This window comes from Heterocephalus glaber, unplaced genomic scaffold, assembly GCF_053883595.1.
Source record: "Heterocephalus glaber isolate CG9 unplaced genomic scaffold, H.glaber_assembly_v1.0 deba00001606, whole genome shotgun sequence".
Classification (NCBI taxonomy): Eukaryota; Metazoa; Chordata; class Mammalia; order Rodentia; family Bathyergidae; genus Heterocephalus; species Heterocephalus glaber.
The window spans coordinates 41,676,024-41,697,557 of NW_028258377.1; the positions used below are offsets into that span (position 1 = coordinate 41,676,024).

The 21,534-nt window shown below is 43.1% G+C and overlaps 1 protein-coding gene and 1 long non-coding RNA gene across 10 annotated transcripts in view; one reads left to right on the forward strand and one right to left on the reverse strand.

Annotated features, from left to right (window-relative positions):
- Positions 1-21,221, reverse strand: part of LOC110345310 (uncharacterized) — a 49,043-nt gene extending 27,822 nt beyond the window's left edge. For both annotated transcript variants that reach the window (XR_015444679.1, XR_002388559.2), the window contains exons 1-3: positions 20,673-21,221; positions 20,180-20,273; positions 8,388-8,466 (exon numbers count right to left, since the gene is read on the reverse strand). This is a non-coding gene — a long non-coding RNA (uncharacterized LOC110345310). The remainder of the gene's footprint in view (positions 1-8,387; positions 8,467-20,179; positions 20,274-20,672) is intronic.
- Rufy1 (RUN and FYVE domain containing 1) overlaps positions 21,203-21,534 on the forward strand; it is a 46,500-nt gene continuing 46,168 nt past the window's right edge. For all 8 annotated transcript variants that reach the window (XR_015444677.1, XR_204824.4, XR_002388527.2 and 5 more), the window contains exon 1: positions 21,203-21,528. Coding sequence is in view for 5 of the 8 variants with exons in the window: in XM_004836712.4 (XP_004836769.2) it covers positions 21,234-21,528 (295 nt within the window). In the remaining 3 variants the exon portion in view is untranslated. The remainder of the gene's footprint in view (positions 21,529-21,534) is intronic.

Here is a 21,534-nt window from a genome sequence, read left to right on the forward strand (position 1 = left end):
TGCCTCCTGCTTGTTCTTGTTGCCCAGAATTGCTTCTGCCATTTTATGTCTCTTCTGGTTCCATACGAATTTTTTAGGATTGTTTTCTCCTGTTCTGTGAGGAATGCTATGTGTATTTTGATTGGAAATGCATTAAATTTGAATATCAATTTTGGAAGTATCATTTTGGAATATCATTTTGACAATGTTGGCTCTGCCTATCCAGAAACAAGGGTTATCTTTCCATTTTCTCATGTCCTCTTCAATCTCTTTCAGAGTACTGTCGTTTTCATTGTAGAGGTCTTTCACTTCCTTGGTTAGGTTAATTCCTAAGTATTTTATTCTTCTTCTTTTTTTTTTTTGGTACCGGGGATCGAACTTGGGTCCTTGCACTTGCGAGGCAGGCAGCGGAACGACTGAGCTAAATCCCTGGCCCTATTTTATTATTCTTGATATTGTGAATAGTACTGATTTCCTAATTTCTCAGTGAGTTTATTTTTAGTATACAGGAAAGCTATTGATTTTTGTGTGTTGACTTTGTATCCTGCTACACTACTGAATTTGGTTATTAATTCTAAGAGTCATTTGGTGGAACTTTTTGGGTCCTCTATGTAGAGGATCAGTATGACATAATTTTTTAAAATAAACTATCACAGGGCCGGGAATTTAGTTCAGTGGTGCTGCGCCTGCCTCGCAATCACAAGGTCCTGAGTTCAATCTCTGGTTCCACAAAAAGAAAAGAAAAGAAAAGAAACTATCATATCCTATAAGTTAATACATATTTAAGTAAAACAACTTAGAAGCACGAGAAATCAGGAAATCTATTAATGTGACCTACCACATTAGTAAGAAAAAATACAATTTTTTTAGCATTCAGGAAAAATAATTTTTTTTTGGTACTAGGGATCAAACTCAGGACCTTTCCCTTGTGAGGCAGGCATGGCGCCACTGAGCTAAATCCCTGGCCCAGGGAAAAATTTTGATAAAATTTGTTATGGCTTGTGTCTAGCTGTCCCCTCAAAGCCTCCTGCATCATAGGTGGGGCTTTTCAGAGGTGGCTGCATCTAGGGTGTGTGATGCTGGGATTAAAGGTGCCCCACCCTGGGTGTGAGTGCTACCCACCCCAGTAGCCTGGATGGAACATACCGGACTGAGAGAGGCCCTAACCCTAACCTGTTGCTGCTTGCTGCTTGCTACTTTACTGCTTGGTGTCTTCTGGCTGCCATGGACTGGTTCTCCTCTGCGATGCCCCTCTGTCATGCTACCCTGCCTTGTAACCAGTTGACTATGAACTGAAACCCCTACAAACTCTGAGCCAAATAAACCTTTCCTCTTTTTTTTTTTTTTTTTTTTGGTACCGGGGATTGAACTGGGGTCCTTGCGCTTGTGAGACAGGCAGCGGAACCACTGCACTAAATCCCCGGCCCAACCTTTCCTCTTTTAACTTTGGGTTTTGGTATTTTATTTCAGCAATAAGAAAAGTAACTAAGACAAGATTCAAAACCTACTTAAGTTTTTTTTTCCTTTTTCTTTTCTTTCCACACACCTATAATCCCAGCTCTCTGGGAGCCTGAGGCAGGAGGACTGCAAGCTCAAGCCCAGCTTAGGCAACTTAGCGACTTAGCAAGAACCTGTCTCAAAATAAAAAATAAAAAGAGCTGGAAATGTCACTCAGTGCAAAGACCCTGGGCTTAATCCTCACTGTGGCAAAGAAGAAGGAGAAGGAGAAAGGGAGGGAGGGAGAAGGGGAGAGGAACAGGAGGGAGGAGAAACCTTTCTCAAAAAATAAATTTCATTGCCAAAGTATATGTCAAGATATTACTTGGAGCTAGGGGTCAAGTTCAGTGGCAGACCACCTGCCCACTGTGGGTGAGGTCCTGGATTCAATCTCTAGCACTGCAAAATAAATTTCCTTTTAGAGATTTTATTTGCCAGAGAAAATGTCAAAGTATTTCCTTTAAGATCAGAATTAATACAAAAATTCTGTCTCCCACATAGAAGTGCAATATCCCAGCCATGCTACAAGGAAAGAAAAGAAATAAAAGATAAGGATTGGAAGAGACAAAACTGCCACAATTTGAAGATGATATCATCACTTACTAGAAAAAACTCTAAAAACAGCAAACAATTAAAACTAATAAAAGAATACAGCTACATTCTCTGGCAAAAAATCAACATATAGAAATCAATTTGTTTATGCTAGCATAAACCAACATAAAAATAATTTGCACAAGATACCACACACAATGACAAATACAGAAATTATTTATAATTAACAAATATGTGTGAGATCACTATGGAGAACATTTAAGCACTTTTTTAAAGAATTTAAAAGATTATCTAAATAAGTAGAAAACCACATTGAAGTGTCCCTCAATTTAAAATGACACTTTAATGAAATTCAGTTATAATTAATGTTTGATTTATTAAAGAACTTGATAACTTACTCTGAAATATTCTTTTATTGGTTCTGGGGATCGAATTCAGGACCCTGCATTTGCGAGGCAGGCGACGGCACCACTGAGCTAAATTTCTGGCCCTACTCTGAAATGTTCTAATTTAAGTAATGGCAAACATTGGTCCAAACAAAGCCTCCCAGCAGGAAAAATTTCAGTGCAGCTTGAAATATCTTGCAAATCTTCTTAGAAAACAATGAAGAGACTTTGGTTCCAGGAAAGATGCAGGAAGCATGGCCCACTTTGCCTTCACATGGAATCCGCCTAGCCGAGCTGGACAGGACTCGGGGAGCCGCCGTCGGAGGGCTGTGAGGATGAAGAGCTGGGCCTGGAGAAGAAGGCCGGGACTCCGAGGACAGTGACCCTCGAGGTTGCCAGTCTTCTCAGCCCTCCTCACGGGGTAGGTTCACAGGCGCACAGACCCTGGCCAGCGGCTGTCGATCTGCCCCCAAACGCCCAGCGCCGAGGACTTGGAGCCTGGCCTCTGATGTGACTTGGAGGTGGAGGAAGTGATTGGGGGCCTGGGGCCGCAGTCTAGATACTGAGACCCCAGGCCTTTTCTGCTGTTTTTGTTTCTTTGTTTGTTTTGGTACCGGGGATCGAACTCCGGTCGGGATCGAACTCCGGTCCTTGCGCTTGCGAGGCAGGTGGCAGAGCCACTGAGCTAAATCCCCAGCCTTTCTGCTGTCTTTTTACTTCTCAGCTGCCATGATGTGAACAGGCTGCCTCTGTCGTGATGTACTGGGCCACCACAGTCCAAAACAACAGGGCCAGGACCATGGGTGAAACCTCTGAAACTGTGAGCCAAAATAACCCTTTTTCCTTTTTAAGGTTATTGACTCAGGTATTTTGTCACAGTAACACAAAGCTAACAAAAATAGAGCTCCAAAAATAGCCCTTCCTTTCTTGCTTGATAAGCAGAAAGGGAAATCGCAAGGGACAGAGAAAATAAAGGATCTTCCTTGACTTGTTTTTGTTTTGTTTTGTTTTGTTTTTTGCTTGTCATTTTCCTATCAGGTTCTGGTCCCTAGCAAGCCTCAATCTGAAGCTACAACCTTGTTTTTCATTCCTCTCTCTCCTTGACCCAAAGACAGTCACACAAAGTACACACATCCTGGCTTCTAAGCTAGGGGCAAGGAAGAGGTACCTGGGAGTCAGGAATGGCCATGTGTCCACCCTGGCCAATGAAATGTGAGCAGAAAGGGTGTGAGTCACTTCCAGGAGGATGCTGCTGTCCCCTCCCCTCTGAAAAGGTGATAAAGGAAGTTCCAGAGGGTGGAGGCATGGCCAGTAAGTGAGAAAAGTGAAACAAATGTTGTTCAAAGTCACTAACATTGGGTGGAGTTTGCTCTGAGTACTGAGGGCACAGCAGTGGACTCGAGAGATGAGAGAGACGAACTTCCCTCTGCGCTGCATTCTGCTAGGGGAGGCAGATAAGATCAAATAAAAGTACAACAGGAAAACATTAAGAAGGGATAATTCTATGAATGGAAAAAACCCAATGAAGTGGCAAAGAGGGACTGGAGGCTGAGGTGGGCTGCATGCTTTAGAATGATTAGGAAAAGTCTCTGAAAGGTTGAGTTGAGCCTCATTATGAATGATGATAAAACCCAGTCATGCTAAGACTGGGAGAATATCTTTCCAACCAGAAGGGAAAGCCCATGCAAAGAATAAACTTGGTGTGTTTAAGGAAAAGGAAGAGGCCATGTGGGACTTAAGAAATCCACATACTATACAATGACATGAAATGGGATCAGAAAGATAGGCAGGGGCCAGATCACAGAGGGTTTTGTTGGTCAGGATGGCCAGAAGGATGGAAGGATGGATATGGATGGATTGAAAGATGGATACAGAAAAACAAGTGGATGATGGAAAGCCCATCATGGATGAGTGGGTGGATGGATGAGGATGGATGAATGGATCGATGATGGAAGCTATCAAATTCGGGACAGTTAGAAACCCAAGTCTAGTAGCTCTGTAGTAGAGTTTCAAGTTGGGAATTGTGATACACCCTGCCATGTCTCTGCTACCTAGAACTGCTTTTGCTATTCTGGGTCTCTTCTTGTTCCAAATGAATTTTTGGATTGTTTTCTCAAGGTCCGTGAAGTATGCTGCTGGGATTTCAATTGGGATTGCACTGAATCTATATAGCAGTTTTGGAAGTATGCCCATTTTCACTATATTGATCCTTCCTACCCAGGAGCAGGGAATGTCTTTCCATTTTCTAGTATCATCTTCCATCTCTCTTTTCAGAGTGCTATAGTTTTCAGAGAAGAGCTCTGATTTCTTTTGTTAGGGTGATTCCTAGGTATTTCAGTTTTTTGGATGCTATTGTGAAAGGAATTGTTGCCCTATTTCTGTCTCAGTGAGTCTATTGTTCGTGTAGAGGAAAACTATTGATTTTTATGTGTTGACCTTGTATCCAGCTACTCTACTGAATTTGGTTATTAAGTCTAGAAGACTTTTGGTGGAGTCCTTGGGGTCTTCTATATAGAGTATCATGTCATCTGCAAATAATGACAATTTGACTTCTTCATTTCCTATCTTTACTCCTTTTATTTCTTTCTCTTGTCTAGTTACTGTGGCTAATGTTTCCAAAAGTATATTGAACAAGAGTGGTGACAGTGGACATCCTTGTCTTGTTCCTGATTTTAGTGTGAAGGATTTCAGTTTTTGACCATTTAGTATGATATTGGCTGTTGGTTTTTCATAGATGGCTTTTATCAGATTGAGGCTGATACCATCTATTCCAATTTTTTGTATGGTTATCATACATGTGTGTTGGATTTTGTCAAATGCTCTTTCTGCATCTATTGAGATGATCATATGGTTTTTGTCCTTGGCTCTACTGATATGGTGTATTACATTTATTGATTTGCGTATTTTTTTTTTTTTGGTACCGGGAATTGAAAGATCCGTGTATGTTGAAGCATCTCTGCATCCCTGGGATGAATCCCACTTGGTCTGGGTGTATGATCTTCTTGACGAAGATCATACTGCATTCTATTTGCTGCATTCTATTTGCCCGGATCTTATGAAGGACTTTTGCACCCATGTTCATTAGTGAGATTGGCCTATAGTTCTCTTTTTCGGCTGGGTCTTTCTCTGCCTTGGGGATCAAGGTGATGCTTGCTTCCAGAAATGAATCTAGGAGTATTGCTTCCCTTTCAGTTTCATTGAAGAGTTTAAACAGTAGTGGGAGTAGTTCCTCTCTAAATGTCTTGTAGAATTCAGCAGTGAAGCCATTAGGACCTGGGCTTTTCTTAGTTGGTAAGTTTTAATTACGTTTTCAATTTCATTGACTGATATTGGGTCGTTTAGAATTTTTAGGTCTTCTTTGTTCAACTTTGGTAATTCATACGTATCTAGGAATCTATCCATTTCCTCTGTGTTTTCCATCTTACTGGCGTAAAGGTTCTCGAACTAGGTATTGATGAGCCTCTGGATTTCTGCTGGGTCTGTTGTAATTTCACCCTTTTCATTCCTAATTGCATGGATTTGGGTCTTTTCTTTCCTTTTTCTTATAAGGTTGGCTAAGGGTTTGTCAGTTTTGTTTATTCTTTTGAAGAACCAACTCTTGGCTTCATTGATTTTTTTGTATCATTCTTTTAGTCTCCACTGAATTGATTTCTGCTCTGATCTTTATAATTTCCTCCCTTGTATGAGCTTTGGGTTTGTCCAGCTCTTCTTTTTCTAGAAGCTTGAGGTTCAGCATCAGGTTGTTTAATTGGGCTCGCTCTGTAAATAGCATGGTACTGGCAAAGAAACAGACCTGAGGACCAGTGGAACAGATTAGAAGATGCAGAAACAACTCCCGACACACTCAGCCACCTCATCTTCATCAAAGGAGCCAGCCAAACACCCTCTCTGGAGGAAAGATAGCCTCTTTAACAAATGGTGCTGGAAAAATTGGGTTTCAACTTGTCAAAGATTAAAACTAGACCTATATCTCTCACCATGCAATAAACTAAAATCAAAATGGATTAAAGATCTAAATATTAAAGTAGAAACACTGAACCGGCTGGAACAGAGGTTAGGTAGAAAAAGACATTGGTGTAGGAAAAGACTTTATAAACAAAACCTCAGTTGCCTGTGAACTAGCACAAACAATCAACAAATGGGATCTCTTCTTATTAAAAAGCTTCTGCACATCAAGAGAAACCACCAACAGAGTGAAGAAACAAGCCACAATGTGGGAAAAAATCTTCACCTGCTGTTCCTCAGACAAAGGTCTACTATCTCAAATCTATAAAGAACTTAAAAAGATCAGACCTCCCAAATTTAAAGACCCAATCCAAAAATGGGCATCTGAAAGGAACAGACATTTCTCAGACAAAGAAGTAGAAATAGCAAATAAACATATGAAAAAATGCTCAACATCACTGGTCATTGGAGAGATGAAAATGAAAACAATGATGAGATTCCACCTCACCCCAGAAAGAATGGCTGCTATCATGAAATCAACCAATCACAAATGCTGGTGGGGCTGTGGGGAAAGAGGAACACTGCTCCACTGCTGGTGGGAGTGCAGACTGGTGCAACCACTGTGGAAATCAGTATGGAGATACCTCTAAGAACTAGGACTAGAGGTCCCATTTGACCCAGCTATTGCCCTGCTGGAGATCTTCCCAAAAGAATTAAAAGAATCATACCACAGTGATATATGTGCACCCATGTTCACAGCACCACTACTTGTAATAGCTAAAACTTGGAAGCAGCCCAAATGCCCATCAACTGGAGACTGGATAAAGAAAATGTGGGGTTTTTTTATATAAAATGGAGTACTACTCAGCCATCAAAAATGACAAATTAGAGACATTTATAGCTAAATGGATGGACATTGAGGCCATACTCTTAAGTGAAATAAACAGGACACACATGTGTAAATACCAGAGTTTCTCTAGTGTGAGAAACTGAAAGTGTGAGTAAAGACTAAATGGTATAATAGATAATGTGAAATAGGAAGAAAAGGGACAAAAGGGAAGGGGAAGTGGGAGGGGTAGGGGAAAGGAAAGAAGGGAATGCAATTAATATGAGAAAATGAAAAAATTGAAACAAAGTCTTTGTAAATGGCGAGGGATTGGGCTGGGAATTTAGCCCAGTGGTTCTGTCGCCTGCCTCGCAAGGCCAAGGACCCGAGTTCGATCCCCAGTACCAAAAAAAAAAAATAGGGAGGGATGGAGGAATAGGGAGGGATGGAGGGGTTGAAGGGAGGCCTGGGGAAGGGGGAAAAATAAGAACCAAGAGAGATTATGTAAAGGTGCATATCTCCAATGATGAATGTCATTATATTGTATACCTAAAATGTACCAATAAAATACTATTAAAAAAAAAAAAAAAAAGAGGGCTGGGGATTTAGCTCAGTGGTTCCGCCACCTGCCTTGCAATCACAAGGAGCAGAGTTCCATCCCCTGGACCAAAAAAAAAAAAAAAAAAAAGGAAACCCAAGTCCATTTCAGACCACTAGGTGGCAGCAAAATATTTATATCTGTTACACAGTTGCATCTGTCTTTCTATTGGCATAAATTTAAACCCATTCATGATACTCTTCACTGGAAAGTAGACAAGCCTTCAATTCTGCAGAGCAGAGCTTACCAACCAGTATAGCCACAGCCCAATTAGCTGTGCAATTATACCCTTAGTTATGGAATAACAGGAAACGTGAAAGAAAGCCTCGTGTTATACTTGCTGCAAGCAGCCTGCACCCACTTACAATGCTGTGTTAAGCAACAAATGCTATCATGTGCTAGGTAAGTCGTGATGAGAAAAATATACAAAACACAGCCTTAGAAAGTGAGAATTATTGGGCCTGATAAAGGAATTAAAAGATCAGAAAGTCGGGCTGGAGGTGTAGCTCACTGGTAGAATGGTTGCCTAGTGTGCATGAGGTCCTGGGTTTGGTCCCCAGCACTGCAATAACAATCAAATTAAAGCTAATAAAATTTAATTTACCTTAAAAGTTTAAGGCCCGGGGATTTAGCTCAGTGGTTCCAGCGCCTGTCTGGCAAGTGCAAGTTCCCGAGTTCGATCCCTGGTACCAAAAAAAAAAAGTTTAAGAACATTGGTTCAGGAAATGACTTGGAGGAGTCACTCTAGAAAATAAGTAGTCACCCTAGGGCCGGGGATTTAGTTCAGTGGTTTGTGCCACCTGCCGTGCAAGCGCAAGGACCCGAGTTCGGTCCCCGGTACCAAAAAAAAAAAAATGAAAATAAACAGTCACCCTGGACATTCCACCAGAAAAATAGTTTGCATGTGGAATTAACACATTACCACTAGCTTCAGCCTTCGGTGGTGCATGCATGACTAGCCCATCAGGCAGCTTGTACTGCTGTCCTGTGCCACCAGTTATAACAGTAATGCATAGACCACCAGGGATTCAGAGCCTCCTGGCCGTGAGACATACAAATTACAGCCCTGTCCTAAATATGTTATGTCATCCATTCCTTCAAAACACAGTGAGGGGCCGGGGATTTAGCTCAGTGGTTCCGGTACCTGCCTCGCAAGCGCAAGGTCCCGAGTTGGATCCCCGGTACAAAAAAAAAAACAAAAAAACACAGTGAGCATGCACTCTATCCACCCTGCAGCACAGAGTGGTATTCTTGTCAGGTAGTCCCTTCCCTCCAAAAGCAGCCAGACTATCACACACAGAACGCACGTTGCAGCCAGCCAGCTGGCACACAAAGTTCAGCCTCACTCAATACATCACTTAGGAATACTTTCAACTGCAAGTAAGAGATTTACTGTGGCTTAGGCTGTTTATTTATCTTGAGCACCCTTCATGCTTGCTACCTTACAAAGGGACAATGGCTGCCCTAGTTCCTGGCATCCTACCTACATTCAAGGCAAGAGAAAAGGGGAAGGGACATGAATCATCACCTGTCTTTTCCAATCTATTGACAAATGCAAAAGACTTCCCAGAAGTCCCAACACGAGTTCCAGTTCATTGGTCAGAATATTACATAGCACTTACAGCTACTAGGAAGGTTGCAAATGTGGGTGTCTTACCTAAGGGAGAAACCTACTAACAAAACCAAGTCTCCATTAGCAGAAAAAGGAAAAGGACTGGATAATGGATATCCAATAAATGTATTAAGCACAGATGGGGCTGGGGATCTAGCTCAATGATGGAGGACTTGCCTTGAATCTGCACATGCACAAGACCCTGAGTTCATCCCCCTGACAGAGAGGAAATGAAAGGAGAAAAACAGAGAGAGAGAGAGAGAGAATATCTTTTTTGCTTATCAAATTAGCCCAGGGCCGGGGATGTAGCTCAGTGGCACTGTGCCCACATCGCAAGCACAAGGTCCTGAGTTCAATCCCTGGTCCCCCGCCCAAAAAAGAATTCAAATTAGCCCAGATTTTAAAATGTTGCATACCTGTGATCCCAGAACTGAGAGGCTGAGGCAGGAGGATGGGAAGTTTGAGCTTTACATTGGAAACTTAGTGACTTAGGGAGACACTGTCTCAAAACAAAATAAAAAAGGGCTGCAGAGGCAGCTCCATGGGAAGGCCTGGGGTTCAATCCCTAGTACAGCAAAAAAAACTCTGGGCTGGGAACATAGCTTGGTGATACAGTGCTTGCTTAGCATGTACAAGGCCCTGGGTCAGATCCCCAACACTGAAATATATACATTCTGTTATTCTCTGGCTTCTGCCAAGTGCTACATAGGAAAGTATTAGGTCATTCTGAAGCAGAATTTTTTTTTTTTAAAAAAAAAAGGAAAAACAACTCTCCCCACCCTTAAGCAGTTCCCCTCAGACATCCCCCCTCCCTGTGGCTGTTACTAACTCTTTTTTTGGTTCCTGTTAGTAAGGTTTTATGACCCCTCGCTTCTACAGGATCCTGTTTTTTCCACCAAGATATGGTCAGTTACAAAACCGTCACTATGGGATTAACTGCCTTTGTCCTGCTTCTGGAAACTCACTTGCCCCTCCATCAGTTCCATAACACTAGGAAGACCCCTCTGGCCACATGTATAAAACTAGATCCTCTTCTCTGCTTGGGGCTCAGCCTTGGGATAGGAACCCACACCTAAATAAATTCTCCTGTTTCACCCACTGGTCTCTCCTATCTCATAAATTCTGCAGCAGTTCAGCCAGCACAAAGGCAGCTCTTTCTATTAGGGACACAGTATGCAAATTCTCAGGTTAACTTTCTTGTCTCCAGCTGCTTTTGAGTGTGTATGAGATTATTTTCTTATGTAACTGTCAAATTTGTGTGCTATCTCAGCAGCAGCATCTACACCCATTGAGTTGTAACCAAAACAAGCTCTGAAGCTCCAAACTCAAGATAGGGAGGGTGCTGATTATCTGAAGATATTTTCCCCAAGTCCCTGCACTTACAAGGCTACTTAGAGAAGAAGTCGTCAGAAGGTTAAAATATTCACTAAGGAATTAATCACTAATAAAACAGTTCCCTACAGGAACCACAAAGCATCATTCCCACATTACCCCAGGGCAAGCCAGTCCTCACATCCTGTTAACAATCCACAACGCAAATCCTCTGGACAGTGAACCGTGAATTTTGCTCCTGCTGCACAATTCCCCGAATAAACAAAGGTTATGCTCAAGCCCCACAATTCCCACACAGTGCCACTGATACATGAGGCCAGCACAACCATGGACCAGCCAACAACTGAAGAAAAGAAAACTGATGCTGAGACTCAAAGGGAGTTTCAAAATACAATGGTTTGAAAAAAAATAAAAGATCTGAAATGAATATGAAGTGGAGAGTGAGCTCGGTAGCTCGAAGTACTGAATTGAGTAACAGTATCATAAATCAGCTTTGTTTGTTTGAAGTGCTAAGGATTGAACCCAGGACCTGACCCAGGCAAGGCAGAAGAGTTTTGCCACTGAGCTGCACCCCAGCCCTGAAACAGCTTGTTTTTTTACACTTAGACACCCCTCAAAATATGCAGAGTGATGAATAGCATGAAGAACGGAGTAGTCTCTGCTTTTGGCTAATTCACTTAAGGACGACCTACATCTAAAGGATACAAATGGAATGAAAATGTAGATATATCAAGAAAGAATTAAGAAAGCCATGAGGGAAAGGATGGAGGCTCAATATTTTGGACCTTTTCTCTAATTTCATTATAAGTCAAACGCAAAATGAATGGTGCTGCATTGTGATATCATGGAACTTTTCGCAGAATTTATGCCAAAAAAAAAAAACATTGTTTATTATAAATGTTAACATATTCTAAATTTTGTTAAATATAAGATAAAACAAATTTATGCCCACAATTTTTGTCTTTGTTATTCAAAATAAAATCTCGGTGAAGCCCTTCATAGTTTTTTCACTGTCTCTAAAATACTAGCTCCTGGGCCCGGGATTTAGCTCAGTGGTCCTGCTCCTGCCTTGCAAGCACAAGGTCCGAGTTTGAGCCCCAGTATCAAAATAAATAAATAAATAAATAAATAAATAAATAAATAAATAAATAAAATACTAGCTCCTGTTTCACAAGTTCACATTTGTATGTATAGTTTAACTTTTATTATGAAAATTCACACAGTCAGAGAAATAAAGAATATGTAATAACTCTCTTATACTCATTACCTACATTTAAATCTTTTTAAGGGCTGGTGACAAACCCAGTAGCAGAGTACTTGCCTAGCATGCATGAGGCCCTGGGTTTGATGCCTAGCACACCGAAAAATAATAATAATAACATAAATAAAAATTATCAATCTCTCACCATATTTGCATGACTTTTTCTTCCCCCAGTCCTGGGGATCAAACCCAAGGCCTTATGTGCACTAACAAGAGCTCCATCCCTGAGCTATACTCCAAGTCCTACTCCATTTTGTGTAACTATTTTAGGATAAATTACAGAAATCATGATGTGTCATCATTTTATATTCTAGTTGTAAAAATCGAAACCACTGTCCTACAACACCATAATCCATTAGCACACTTAATAAAAACAGCTATACTTCTTTTACAGACAGCTAAATTAGGTAGAAATACCACAGGAAGTCAGACAGGGCTAGGCCCTCGGGAGAGTCAATACAAAAGATAAAAACACAACTGTGGCTGGTGGTGCATCTGTTGGAGGCCAGGCCTCAAGATAAAGACAAAATGACCAGGCCTACATACTTCCCCAAGGGATAAAAGTGGCCACACCTGACCCAATAAAGTCTAGACAGACAAGTGGGTGACCAAGACCTCTGAATCCACCCCTTTCAAAAAAAGTTCTTTGTTTTTTCCATATACACTTGCTAGTTACTTGCTTCCCCATTGGATGAATATTGCCTAAGTGGCTATACTTGTAATCTTATTCGTTGATCATAGTTTTGTCCCACGTTGTACCCACCTCATGATTTTGCTCTGTAAAACTTCCGTGAAGTGGGGTCCACAGCCACACTCTCGGGCTCCTCCTGTCTCTCAGGAACTAAAATCTCTCCCTCTCAATAAAGTTTTCCTACTTTCATCCTCAGTTGTTCCTTAGAATTCATTCAATTTTGGGGAACACAAACTTGTTGTATCTGATATCTAGCAGGTTGAGAGTTATATTACTTCCCCTATATCATTTGGAGGTCCTATATCACTTCCATAATGTCATCTAATACCCACTCCATATTCAAATTTACCCAGTTTTTTAAAAACGAAAAGAAGTCTTTCCCTGTAAGCTGTCGACTTCATCAGGGTCTCCAAGGCTGGCCCAGGCCCAGGGGACGCTGTCCCCTCTGACTGGGTCTTATTGCTGCTGCAGGCACCATTTCTCTTCTTTTCTCTGTATCTCCTACAAACCGAAAGTCAGATCTCAAGCTGTGCTGCCCAGCCCCGCAGCCACTAGCCACATGTAAATTTAAACTGGTTTAACTAAAGTAAAAATGCACTTCCTTGGTCACATGAATCACCTTGGCTAACAGCTGCCACGCTGGTCAGTGCAGAGTGGGACACATCCATCATCCAGAAGGATCTGTGGCACAGGGCTTATTTTATTTTATTTTACTTATTTTGGTAATGGGGATCAAACTCAGGACCTTGCACTTGCGAGGCAGGTGGCGGCACCACTGGGCTAAATCCCCAGCCCTTATTTTAAAATTAAGCAAACATTTTTGGCCAAAAGACCCTGTAACTAATGACCTGTACTTCCTATCGTATCATTCAGAAAAATGATTTCTTTCAGTCTAATCACTCATTCCTGGCACCAGGGTACCAACTATAGTTGGTTGAGATAGTGGTAATCTCAGAGACCATAAAATATTGAAATAAGTGCAAACTTTGTACAAATGAGGTCTGGGGATATAGTTCAGTGGCCTAGCCCTTGCCTAGCACATGCGAGGTCCTGAGTTCCTTTTGTATGATGGGATAAAATCTGTAAAGCCCCAAGCCTCCCTCAGGAGATGTTGCCAACTCCATTCCAGCAAGGATCCCTCCCTTTGCATAACCCTTGGGGCTTTGGCACATCACCAGACCTCCCCCAGGCACTACATAATTACATGTCTCATCCACATCCAGCAGAAAATGAGCAATCTGCCACTGCAGTGCCTAGACCAAACAGACTCCAGCCATGGGAAGGCAATGGGAGACGTGAAGCAGAAAGGTAAAAAGATGAAAGCCACATGGTCAAGCAAGGCCATGACCCATCCTTACGGCCAACACTGACAGAGGAGCTGAGAGGCTCTATGCATGGTTCCAAAATATGCCTGAGGAGACTTAACTGACCTTGATAGATAGCAAGAGGTTCATACTGATTGACACAGGTCTCACTTTAACTTGGTCTTAAACATCCAGCTGAAAAGAATAACCAAAAGAGGTATAAATAATGCCATAGTAATAAACTAGATATAAAAAGGGGCTCCACCCAGGGATTTAGCTCAGTGGTTCCGCCACCTGCCTTGCAAGTGCAAGGTCCTGAGTTCGATCCCCAGTACCAAAAAAGGCGGGGGGGGCTCCAACTGCTGACTCCTTCTGGCAGTTTCCAGCTATACTAGTAGCTGACCACAATTATGGATCATTAGGAAAAACTATGGTAGAAACTATAAGAGCTCAGCTAGAGTTTTATATTTCTTAGTGAAATTTCTTCTTCAAATTGTCTCTTACAGCTAAAACTAGAGAGATTTATGACAAAGTATCAGACTTACAGATAACCTCTATCAGAGAAAGAATCTAAGAGCCAGCAGGTTACAATCACTCACTATTCCAGTTTCTAAATGTGACTTTCTCCCCACCCTGCCCTTCCATTCTAGTGCATTCATGCTTGGATTATACATGCTCTAATTTCTTAAAAGTTTTCCTAGTGGAATAGATTAGAAGATGCAGAAACAACTCCTGACATACTCAGCCACCTCATCTTCGACAAAGGAGCCAACCACCCTCATCGGAGAAAAGATAGTCTGTTCAATAAATGGTGTTGGAAAAACTGGATTTCAACCTGCCAAAGATGAAAACTAGACCCATACCTATCACCGTGCACTAAACTAAGATCGAAGTGGATTAAAGATCTAAATATTGAGACAGAAACACTAAACTTGCTGGAAGATAAATTAGGTAGACTCTCAAGGACACTGGCATAGAAAAAGACTTTATGAACAAAACTTCAGTAGCACGGGAGCTAACACAAAGAATCAACAACTGGGATCTCATTAAAAAGCTTCTGCACTGCAACAGAAACTACCAACACGGCTACGAGACAACCTACAATATGGGAAGAAATTTTGAGCAGCTGTACCTCAGACAAAGGTCTACTATCTAGAATATATAAAGAATTGAAAAAAATCAGACCCCTAAATTCAAAGACCCAATTCAAAAATGGGCATCCGAAATGAACAGACATTTCTCAAAGAAGTAAAAACAGCAAATAAATATATGAAAAAATGTTCAACATCACTGGTCATTTGAGAGATGCAGATGAAAACAACACTGAGATTCCACCTCACCCCACCAAGAATGGCTGCTATCAAGAAATCAACCAATAACAAATACTGGTGGGGGTGTGGGGAGAAAGGAACCCTTCTCCATTGCTGGTGGGAGTGCAGACGTGTGCAACCACTGTGGAAATCAGTATGGAGATACCTCAAAGAACTAGGACTAGAGGTCCCATTTGACCCAGCTATTCCCCTGCTGGGGATCTTCCCCAAAGAATTAAAAGAATCATACCACAGTGATATATGTGCATCTATGTTTATAGCGGCACAGTTTGTAATAGCTAAGGTTTGGAAACAGCCCAAATGCCCATCAACTGGAGACTGGATAAAGAAGATGTGTTTTTTTTTTTATAAAATGGAGTACTACTCAGCCATAAAGAATGAGAAACTAGTCATTTATAACTAAATGGATGCATATTGAGGCCATCCTCTTAAGTGAAATTAACAGGACACACATGTGTAAATACCGAATGGTTTCTCTAGTGTGAGAAACTGAAAGTGTAAATAAGGATGAAAATGATTAAAACAAATAATTGATAATTTGCAATAGGAAGAAAAGGTCCAAAGGGGTAGGGATGGCGGGAGGGGAAAGGGAAGAAGGGAAAGGAAAAATTATGAGAAAGAAAAAAAAAATGGAAACAAAGTCTATGTAAATAGGGAAGGGTGGTGGGGGTGAAGGGCGCACAGGTAACGGGAAAAAAATAAGAACTAAGATACATCATGTTCAGGTACAAACACCCAATGATAAGTGTAAATGTATTGTATACCTAAAATGTACCAATTAATATATAAATAATAAAAAATTTTAAAAAGTTTTGCTTATTCTTGCCTAGAGGCTGCCAAACTCCAAGTAGTCACACAAATGGAACCAATGACAAATGTGCTAGCCTTCTTTTACCGGGATCCACCAGATCGACCTTGTAAACAGCTCATAACTGCTAAACTACACAATATGACTTCTGTGTTGGATTCTGAAGTCCCCTGGACCTTCTCCTTCTCCTCTTTGTGGGAGGCTATTACTAGTTCCTCCCAGTGGAAACCCTTGTTGGCTATACTCATAGCAAACCTGACCTTATAATTTGGCCCATGTATTAAGTGTTTCTTTGGCTTTGTCTCCTCCAGACTCAAAACTATAAGCCTACCCAAGATGACAATGTCTGATGCCTAGACAGACCCTCTGAAGAGTAACTCTGACTGCTGATCACAACTACAACCCTCTTCAGCTGGAAGTAGCCGGACTGGTCTTCGGCCTTTGCCCCCACACAGCAGTTAGGGGTCCTTCTTCAGAGGGGGGAATATTGCAGATGATAGGTAATTTACATAGATATCCTATAGGCAGTTAGACAGGACCAGCCCATGAGGAGCCAACATGGAGGACAGTGAAGACACATTCACTTAAGGCCAGCATTGTATTTTTTTTTCTTCTTTTTTTTTTGTGTGTACCGGGGATTGAACTCAGGACCTTGCGCTTGCAAGGCAGGCGGCAGAACCACTGAGCTAAATCCCCAGCCCTTTTTCTTCTTCTTTTATTTTTGGTGCCAGGGAATGAAGTCAGGACCTTGTGCTTAGCAGCCAGGCAGTGGCACCCCTGAACTAAATCACAGGCCCTGCCAGCATTGTAAAAGGAGAGGAACTACCACACCCACTAGGATGAACAGCAGTGACTGATATACTAAACAGGTCTCAATCACCTGATGGGGGGCCAAGGTCTTAACCCAGCCTCTCCAGGAAATATCCCTGACCCACCCTTACTGAAAATCCTAGTATGCTTGCTACATGACTTGCTCCCCCATTTGAGCCCCATTGAATCAATATTACCTGGGTGACTGTACTTGTAATCTTATTGGTTGATCATGGTTTTGTCCCACCTCATGGCTACCTTGTAAATTTCCATTGGGTCTTATAGTTTTATCCCACTTTGTACCCACCTAACCACATGGCTTTGCTGTATAAAACATCTTTGAGGGCCTGGGATTGAGCTCAGTGGTTTCGCCACCTGCTGCGCAAGCACAAGGACCTGAGTTCAATCCCTGGTACCAAAAAAAAAAGTCTTTGAAAAGTGGCGTGGGAACCCACTTTCCGGTCCCCGTTCTGTCTCTCTTAGGCAGAAGCTTTTTTTCTTCCAATAAACTTTTCCCTACTCTTAAAAAAAAAAGATCAGAGCTGGATCTGAGCAAGTTCTTAGGCTGAAGCAAAAAGAGTAGAACACAGGAAAAAAAAAAAAAAAAAAAAGAATAGAACACAAAACCAAGAGAGCCCAGCCTCTCACGCAGAGGCCAGACTTGGTAGCACACGCCTGTAATCCCAGCACTTGGGAGGCTGAAACAGGAGGATGCTGTGAGTTTCAGGCCAGCCTGAACTACATAGCGAGATCATCTCAACAAAAAAAAAAAATAAGCCTATCAACCCTCAAAATTAATACACTGTCCTAACCATAATATAAAGGAGAACCAAAGACATGATATATATATTACAATATACAAATGAGACACAACTACCACTAAAGAAATAGCATAGCCAGACATTCACCCCTTTAGGTTAGGTTTTCAGGATGTGACACCATAAATGCTGATGAGGTACAGCTCTGCTGTTTCAATTGCAATGTGATTTTCCGAAATGGCCAGTGACTCCTAAGAAATCCTGAAGAAACCAAGTTAGCCACATTCGGGGCACATTTAAGGCAGTCATCACACTGCTCGAAGATACTCCCAGTCCTCTTCTTCCAGACATCAGCAGGACAGAACTTCCCAACTCTCCTGAAACTGGACATGACCATATGATTTGCTCTTGCAAAACAAATGTGCCTAAGTGAAGTCTGTCCATTTAGGGCTGGAGCATTTCATATTGATGCAAAACTTTGGTGCCCTGGGTCTCAACAACAACAAATTGAGAAGACAACAAACTGAGCAAGATACGCTCTCCTTCCACAGTGACACTAAAGGCTATATGTTACTAAAGCATAGCCTAACCTGATACAATATTAAAACATTTTGGAAAAAAAAAAAGTTTTATGTTTTTGAGGGGTTTTCTTGGTTTGTTCTGGTTGGGTGTTTTTTGGGTTTTGCTACATAGTTCACCCTGGCCTTGAACTCACTGTGTAGCCCAGGCTGCCCTCAAAGTTGGCAATCCTCCTGCCTCAGCCTCCCAAGTGCTAGGACTACAGGTGTGCACCACCACATCTGGCCCAAGTTTATGTTTTTATACAAAATGGAATTCAGTTCTAGATCCTTATCATTATAAAGAGCATACACCTACATAACACCCTGTAGCTTTGGAAAATCACAAAGGACAGGGGACAATTCTTTTTTTTTTTTTTTTTTTTTGGTACCGGGGATCGAACTCCAGACCTTGCGCTTGCAAGGCAGGTGGCGGAACCACTGAGCCAAATCCCCAGCCCTAGGGGACAATTCTTTATTATTCTGAATTATCTTTTTCCCTTTCGCCATAGTAAAAGCCAGTGGCATGCCCTCAGTCATCCAGACAACTCAAACAGGATCGCCCAAATTCCCTAGGAAGTTCCCTAGGCGGAGATGTCTACCGCCAGCCGCTGGGGACCAGACAGAGCATGAAAAGCAGGGAAGTGGGCTGGACCAAGAGGCTCAGGGAACACCTGGCTTCTAAGGGGCTGGTGACCAAGATTCCCTGCTTTGACAACTGTAGTTAGGCATCTGAGCTGAAAGGACTCAGATGTGCATGTCCTTGTAAAATCCAGTCTTCCCATACTCTTCCTAAATTGGTACACATTTGTGACACATAAGGAATATGATCATTGCAGGAAGTTGGCACGCATATATATCGCATCTCAATCCTTTTTGGTAAAATCCAATTTTAAAAAGAACTCTGTTAAGTCAGTTTTGCAAGAGCCCCACCTCCACACCCAACCACTCTCCGTGTCTGGTCAGACTGCTCATCCTTCACCAACCCAGGCGATGTCCCGGAGCCACCTGACCCCAGCAGGAATCTGGCTGGTTGGATCAGCCAGCGTCCCCTGACCTGATGCTTCTGCTTAGCTTTCCCCTCACCCCCGACGATGACCCTGCTCTTGGCTGTGAACTCCCACTTGCTCTGCTGTGTCTGGGTTGAGCTGCACTGCTGTCCCCACTGCCACGCCCTATACCTACCTCCATGATCCTGAATGAACTCACCCTTACCTTGCACTAACCAGTGCCACGGAATAATTTTTTCTTTAACACCAGCCCTCTCCCTCTCTAACAGTGACCATCAGGGGACTCTAACTTGTCAAACCTTCCAGTGAAACAAGAGAAGGTTAAAGTTCAGATTTTTAAAAATAAAAAAAAAATAAAAATCCAGATTTTTATTTTTTTTATTTTTTATTTTGGTACCAGGAATCAAACTTAGGACCCTGCGCTTCTGAGCCAGGTGGCAGAACCACTGAGCTAAATCCCTGGCCCACGATATTTAGAGAAACCATTTGATTTCTAAAGTTCTGCAACAACAGTTAAAGATTTTTAAATGCTCTGCAGCAAACAAAACAGTTTTGCTGGTTGTATGGGGTCAATGTCCCCCACTTTGCAGACGGTGAAATGCTAGCGAAACATGAGTTCTATTTACCTAAATTCTCTTCTTTTCCTGGTGAAGAAAGAGACTGAATGAGGCCATATGTGTTTGCCCAAGCTACACGGCTGAAACCAACGCCAAGAATCAGATCGCTAATATCTGCCACGTAGTTCTTCCTGCAGAATCTTATTTAGTAACGAGGTCAGCTCTATTAATATCCTGCCTAATTAACAGCAGAATCCCTAGCTTCTAATTTCCAGTCCACCACTGTGTACCCTTCCCTGCCACGTTGCTGTGTATAGTTATGTGACTTAAAAGAAAAAAAGTTTTTTTCTGCTTTCCTAACTCACCTGTCCGAGTTTCCTCAACTGTGCTGTTGTTAGTGGGAAAATAACTTCCAACCTGTTAGGTGTCAGACGTGCCAAGTTCGTGGTCTCACGACATCTGGAATGAAGTCACAAACCACAGGTTAGGAGAATTTTATTGGAAATAAAGGGAATAAGAACAGCTCCCGGATTTCCAGGAGGGGTCCTGAGTGACCACCGAAGCCTTGGTCGGGTGATTTACACAACAAAAGCACAACCTGCAGGGCTAGAAGTCCAGTCACTTGGCGAATACTGATCCACAGGGAAGGGAGGCAGGTAGCAAGGGCACAGGACCAGCATCATTAACTTTAGTTTATAACTTCTTTTTCGTACTCTGAATCGAACTCAGGTTGTCGCGCTTGCCAGGCAGGCGCTGCTGCACCGCTGAGTTGCAACCCTAGCCCTACCTACAACTTTTAGTCAGAGAAAGAGCAAGGCACTCCTGGAAAGGGATGGGTCCAGGTGTTCTGCCACCCACCTAGGCATCTGAGGCCCACCTGGGCCCACTGGACCGGACAGTGCTGACCGCGTGGGCGCTCCAGCCGCCTCCCTCAGGGGGCCGCAGGGCGGCTGTCCAGGTTCGCCTCCAGCCACAGCCTCCGGCCCGCGCATCTGCACCGGGTCCCTCGAGGACCCGATCCCTCTCTATTAATTTCTGTCTAACTTCGCCATGTGTAATCCTTTTCGGGCTTGTTCTGAACAATTGTGCAGAAAAATGATGAAGTAAAAAATATCAGATATGAAATAAAAATAGGAAATAGTGCCACAAGAAAGTGGAGGAAGAGGCCAGGCTATGCGCACACTAAATTCCGTGAGAAAGTTCAAGAGAACCTCCATGCAAACAAGTCCTCCTGGCTGACGGGAACATGGGTGTTTCTACTGATTTGTGCTTTCCCAAAGCTCTCTGAGGAGACGGGTGAGGCGGGCGCTGAGACTGGAGACCGGCGAACCGGGCTACTGGGCCCAAGGATGCAAACCCGCCCGCCCGCACCACCCCTGCGCCCGCCCGCACCGCCCGCCCGGCACGTGACGCGCCAACATGGCCGACCGGGCGGACGGCGGCCCGGCGGGGCCGGCGCTGGGGCGGGAGCGCGGCTCAGGGCCCGACTCAGGCCCGGCGCTGGACGAAGACTTCGAGATCGTAGAGCGGAGCCAGCTGCCGAGCCCGGGCGAGCTGCGGAGCGCGACGAGGCCCCGCACGACGCCCGAGTGGTCGGCGCCCATCCTGACGCTGGCCCGCAGGGCCACCGGGAGCCTGACGACGAGCTGTGGGAGCGCGCTGCGCGCGGCCGCGGGGCTGGGCGACGGCGGCGGAGACGGTGCGGCGCGCGCAGGTAGGC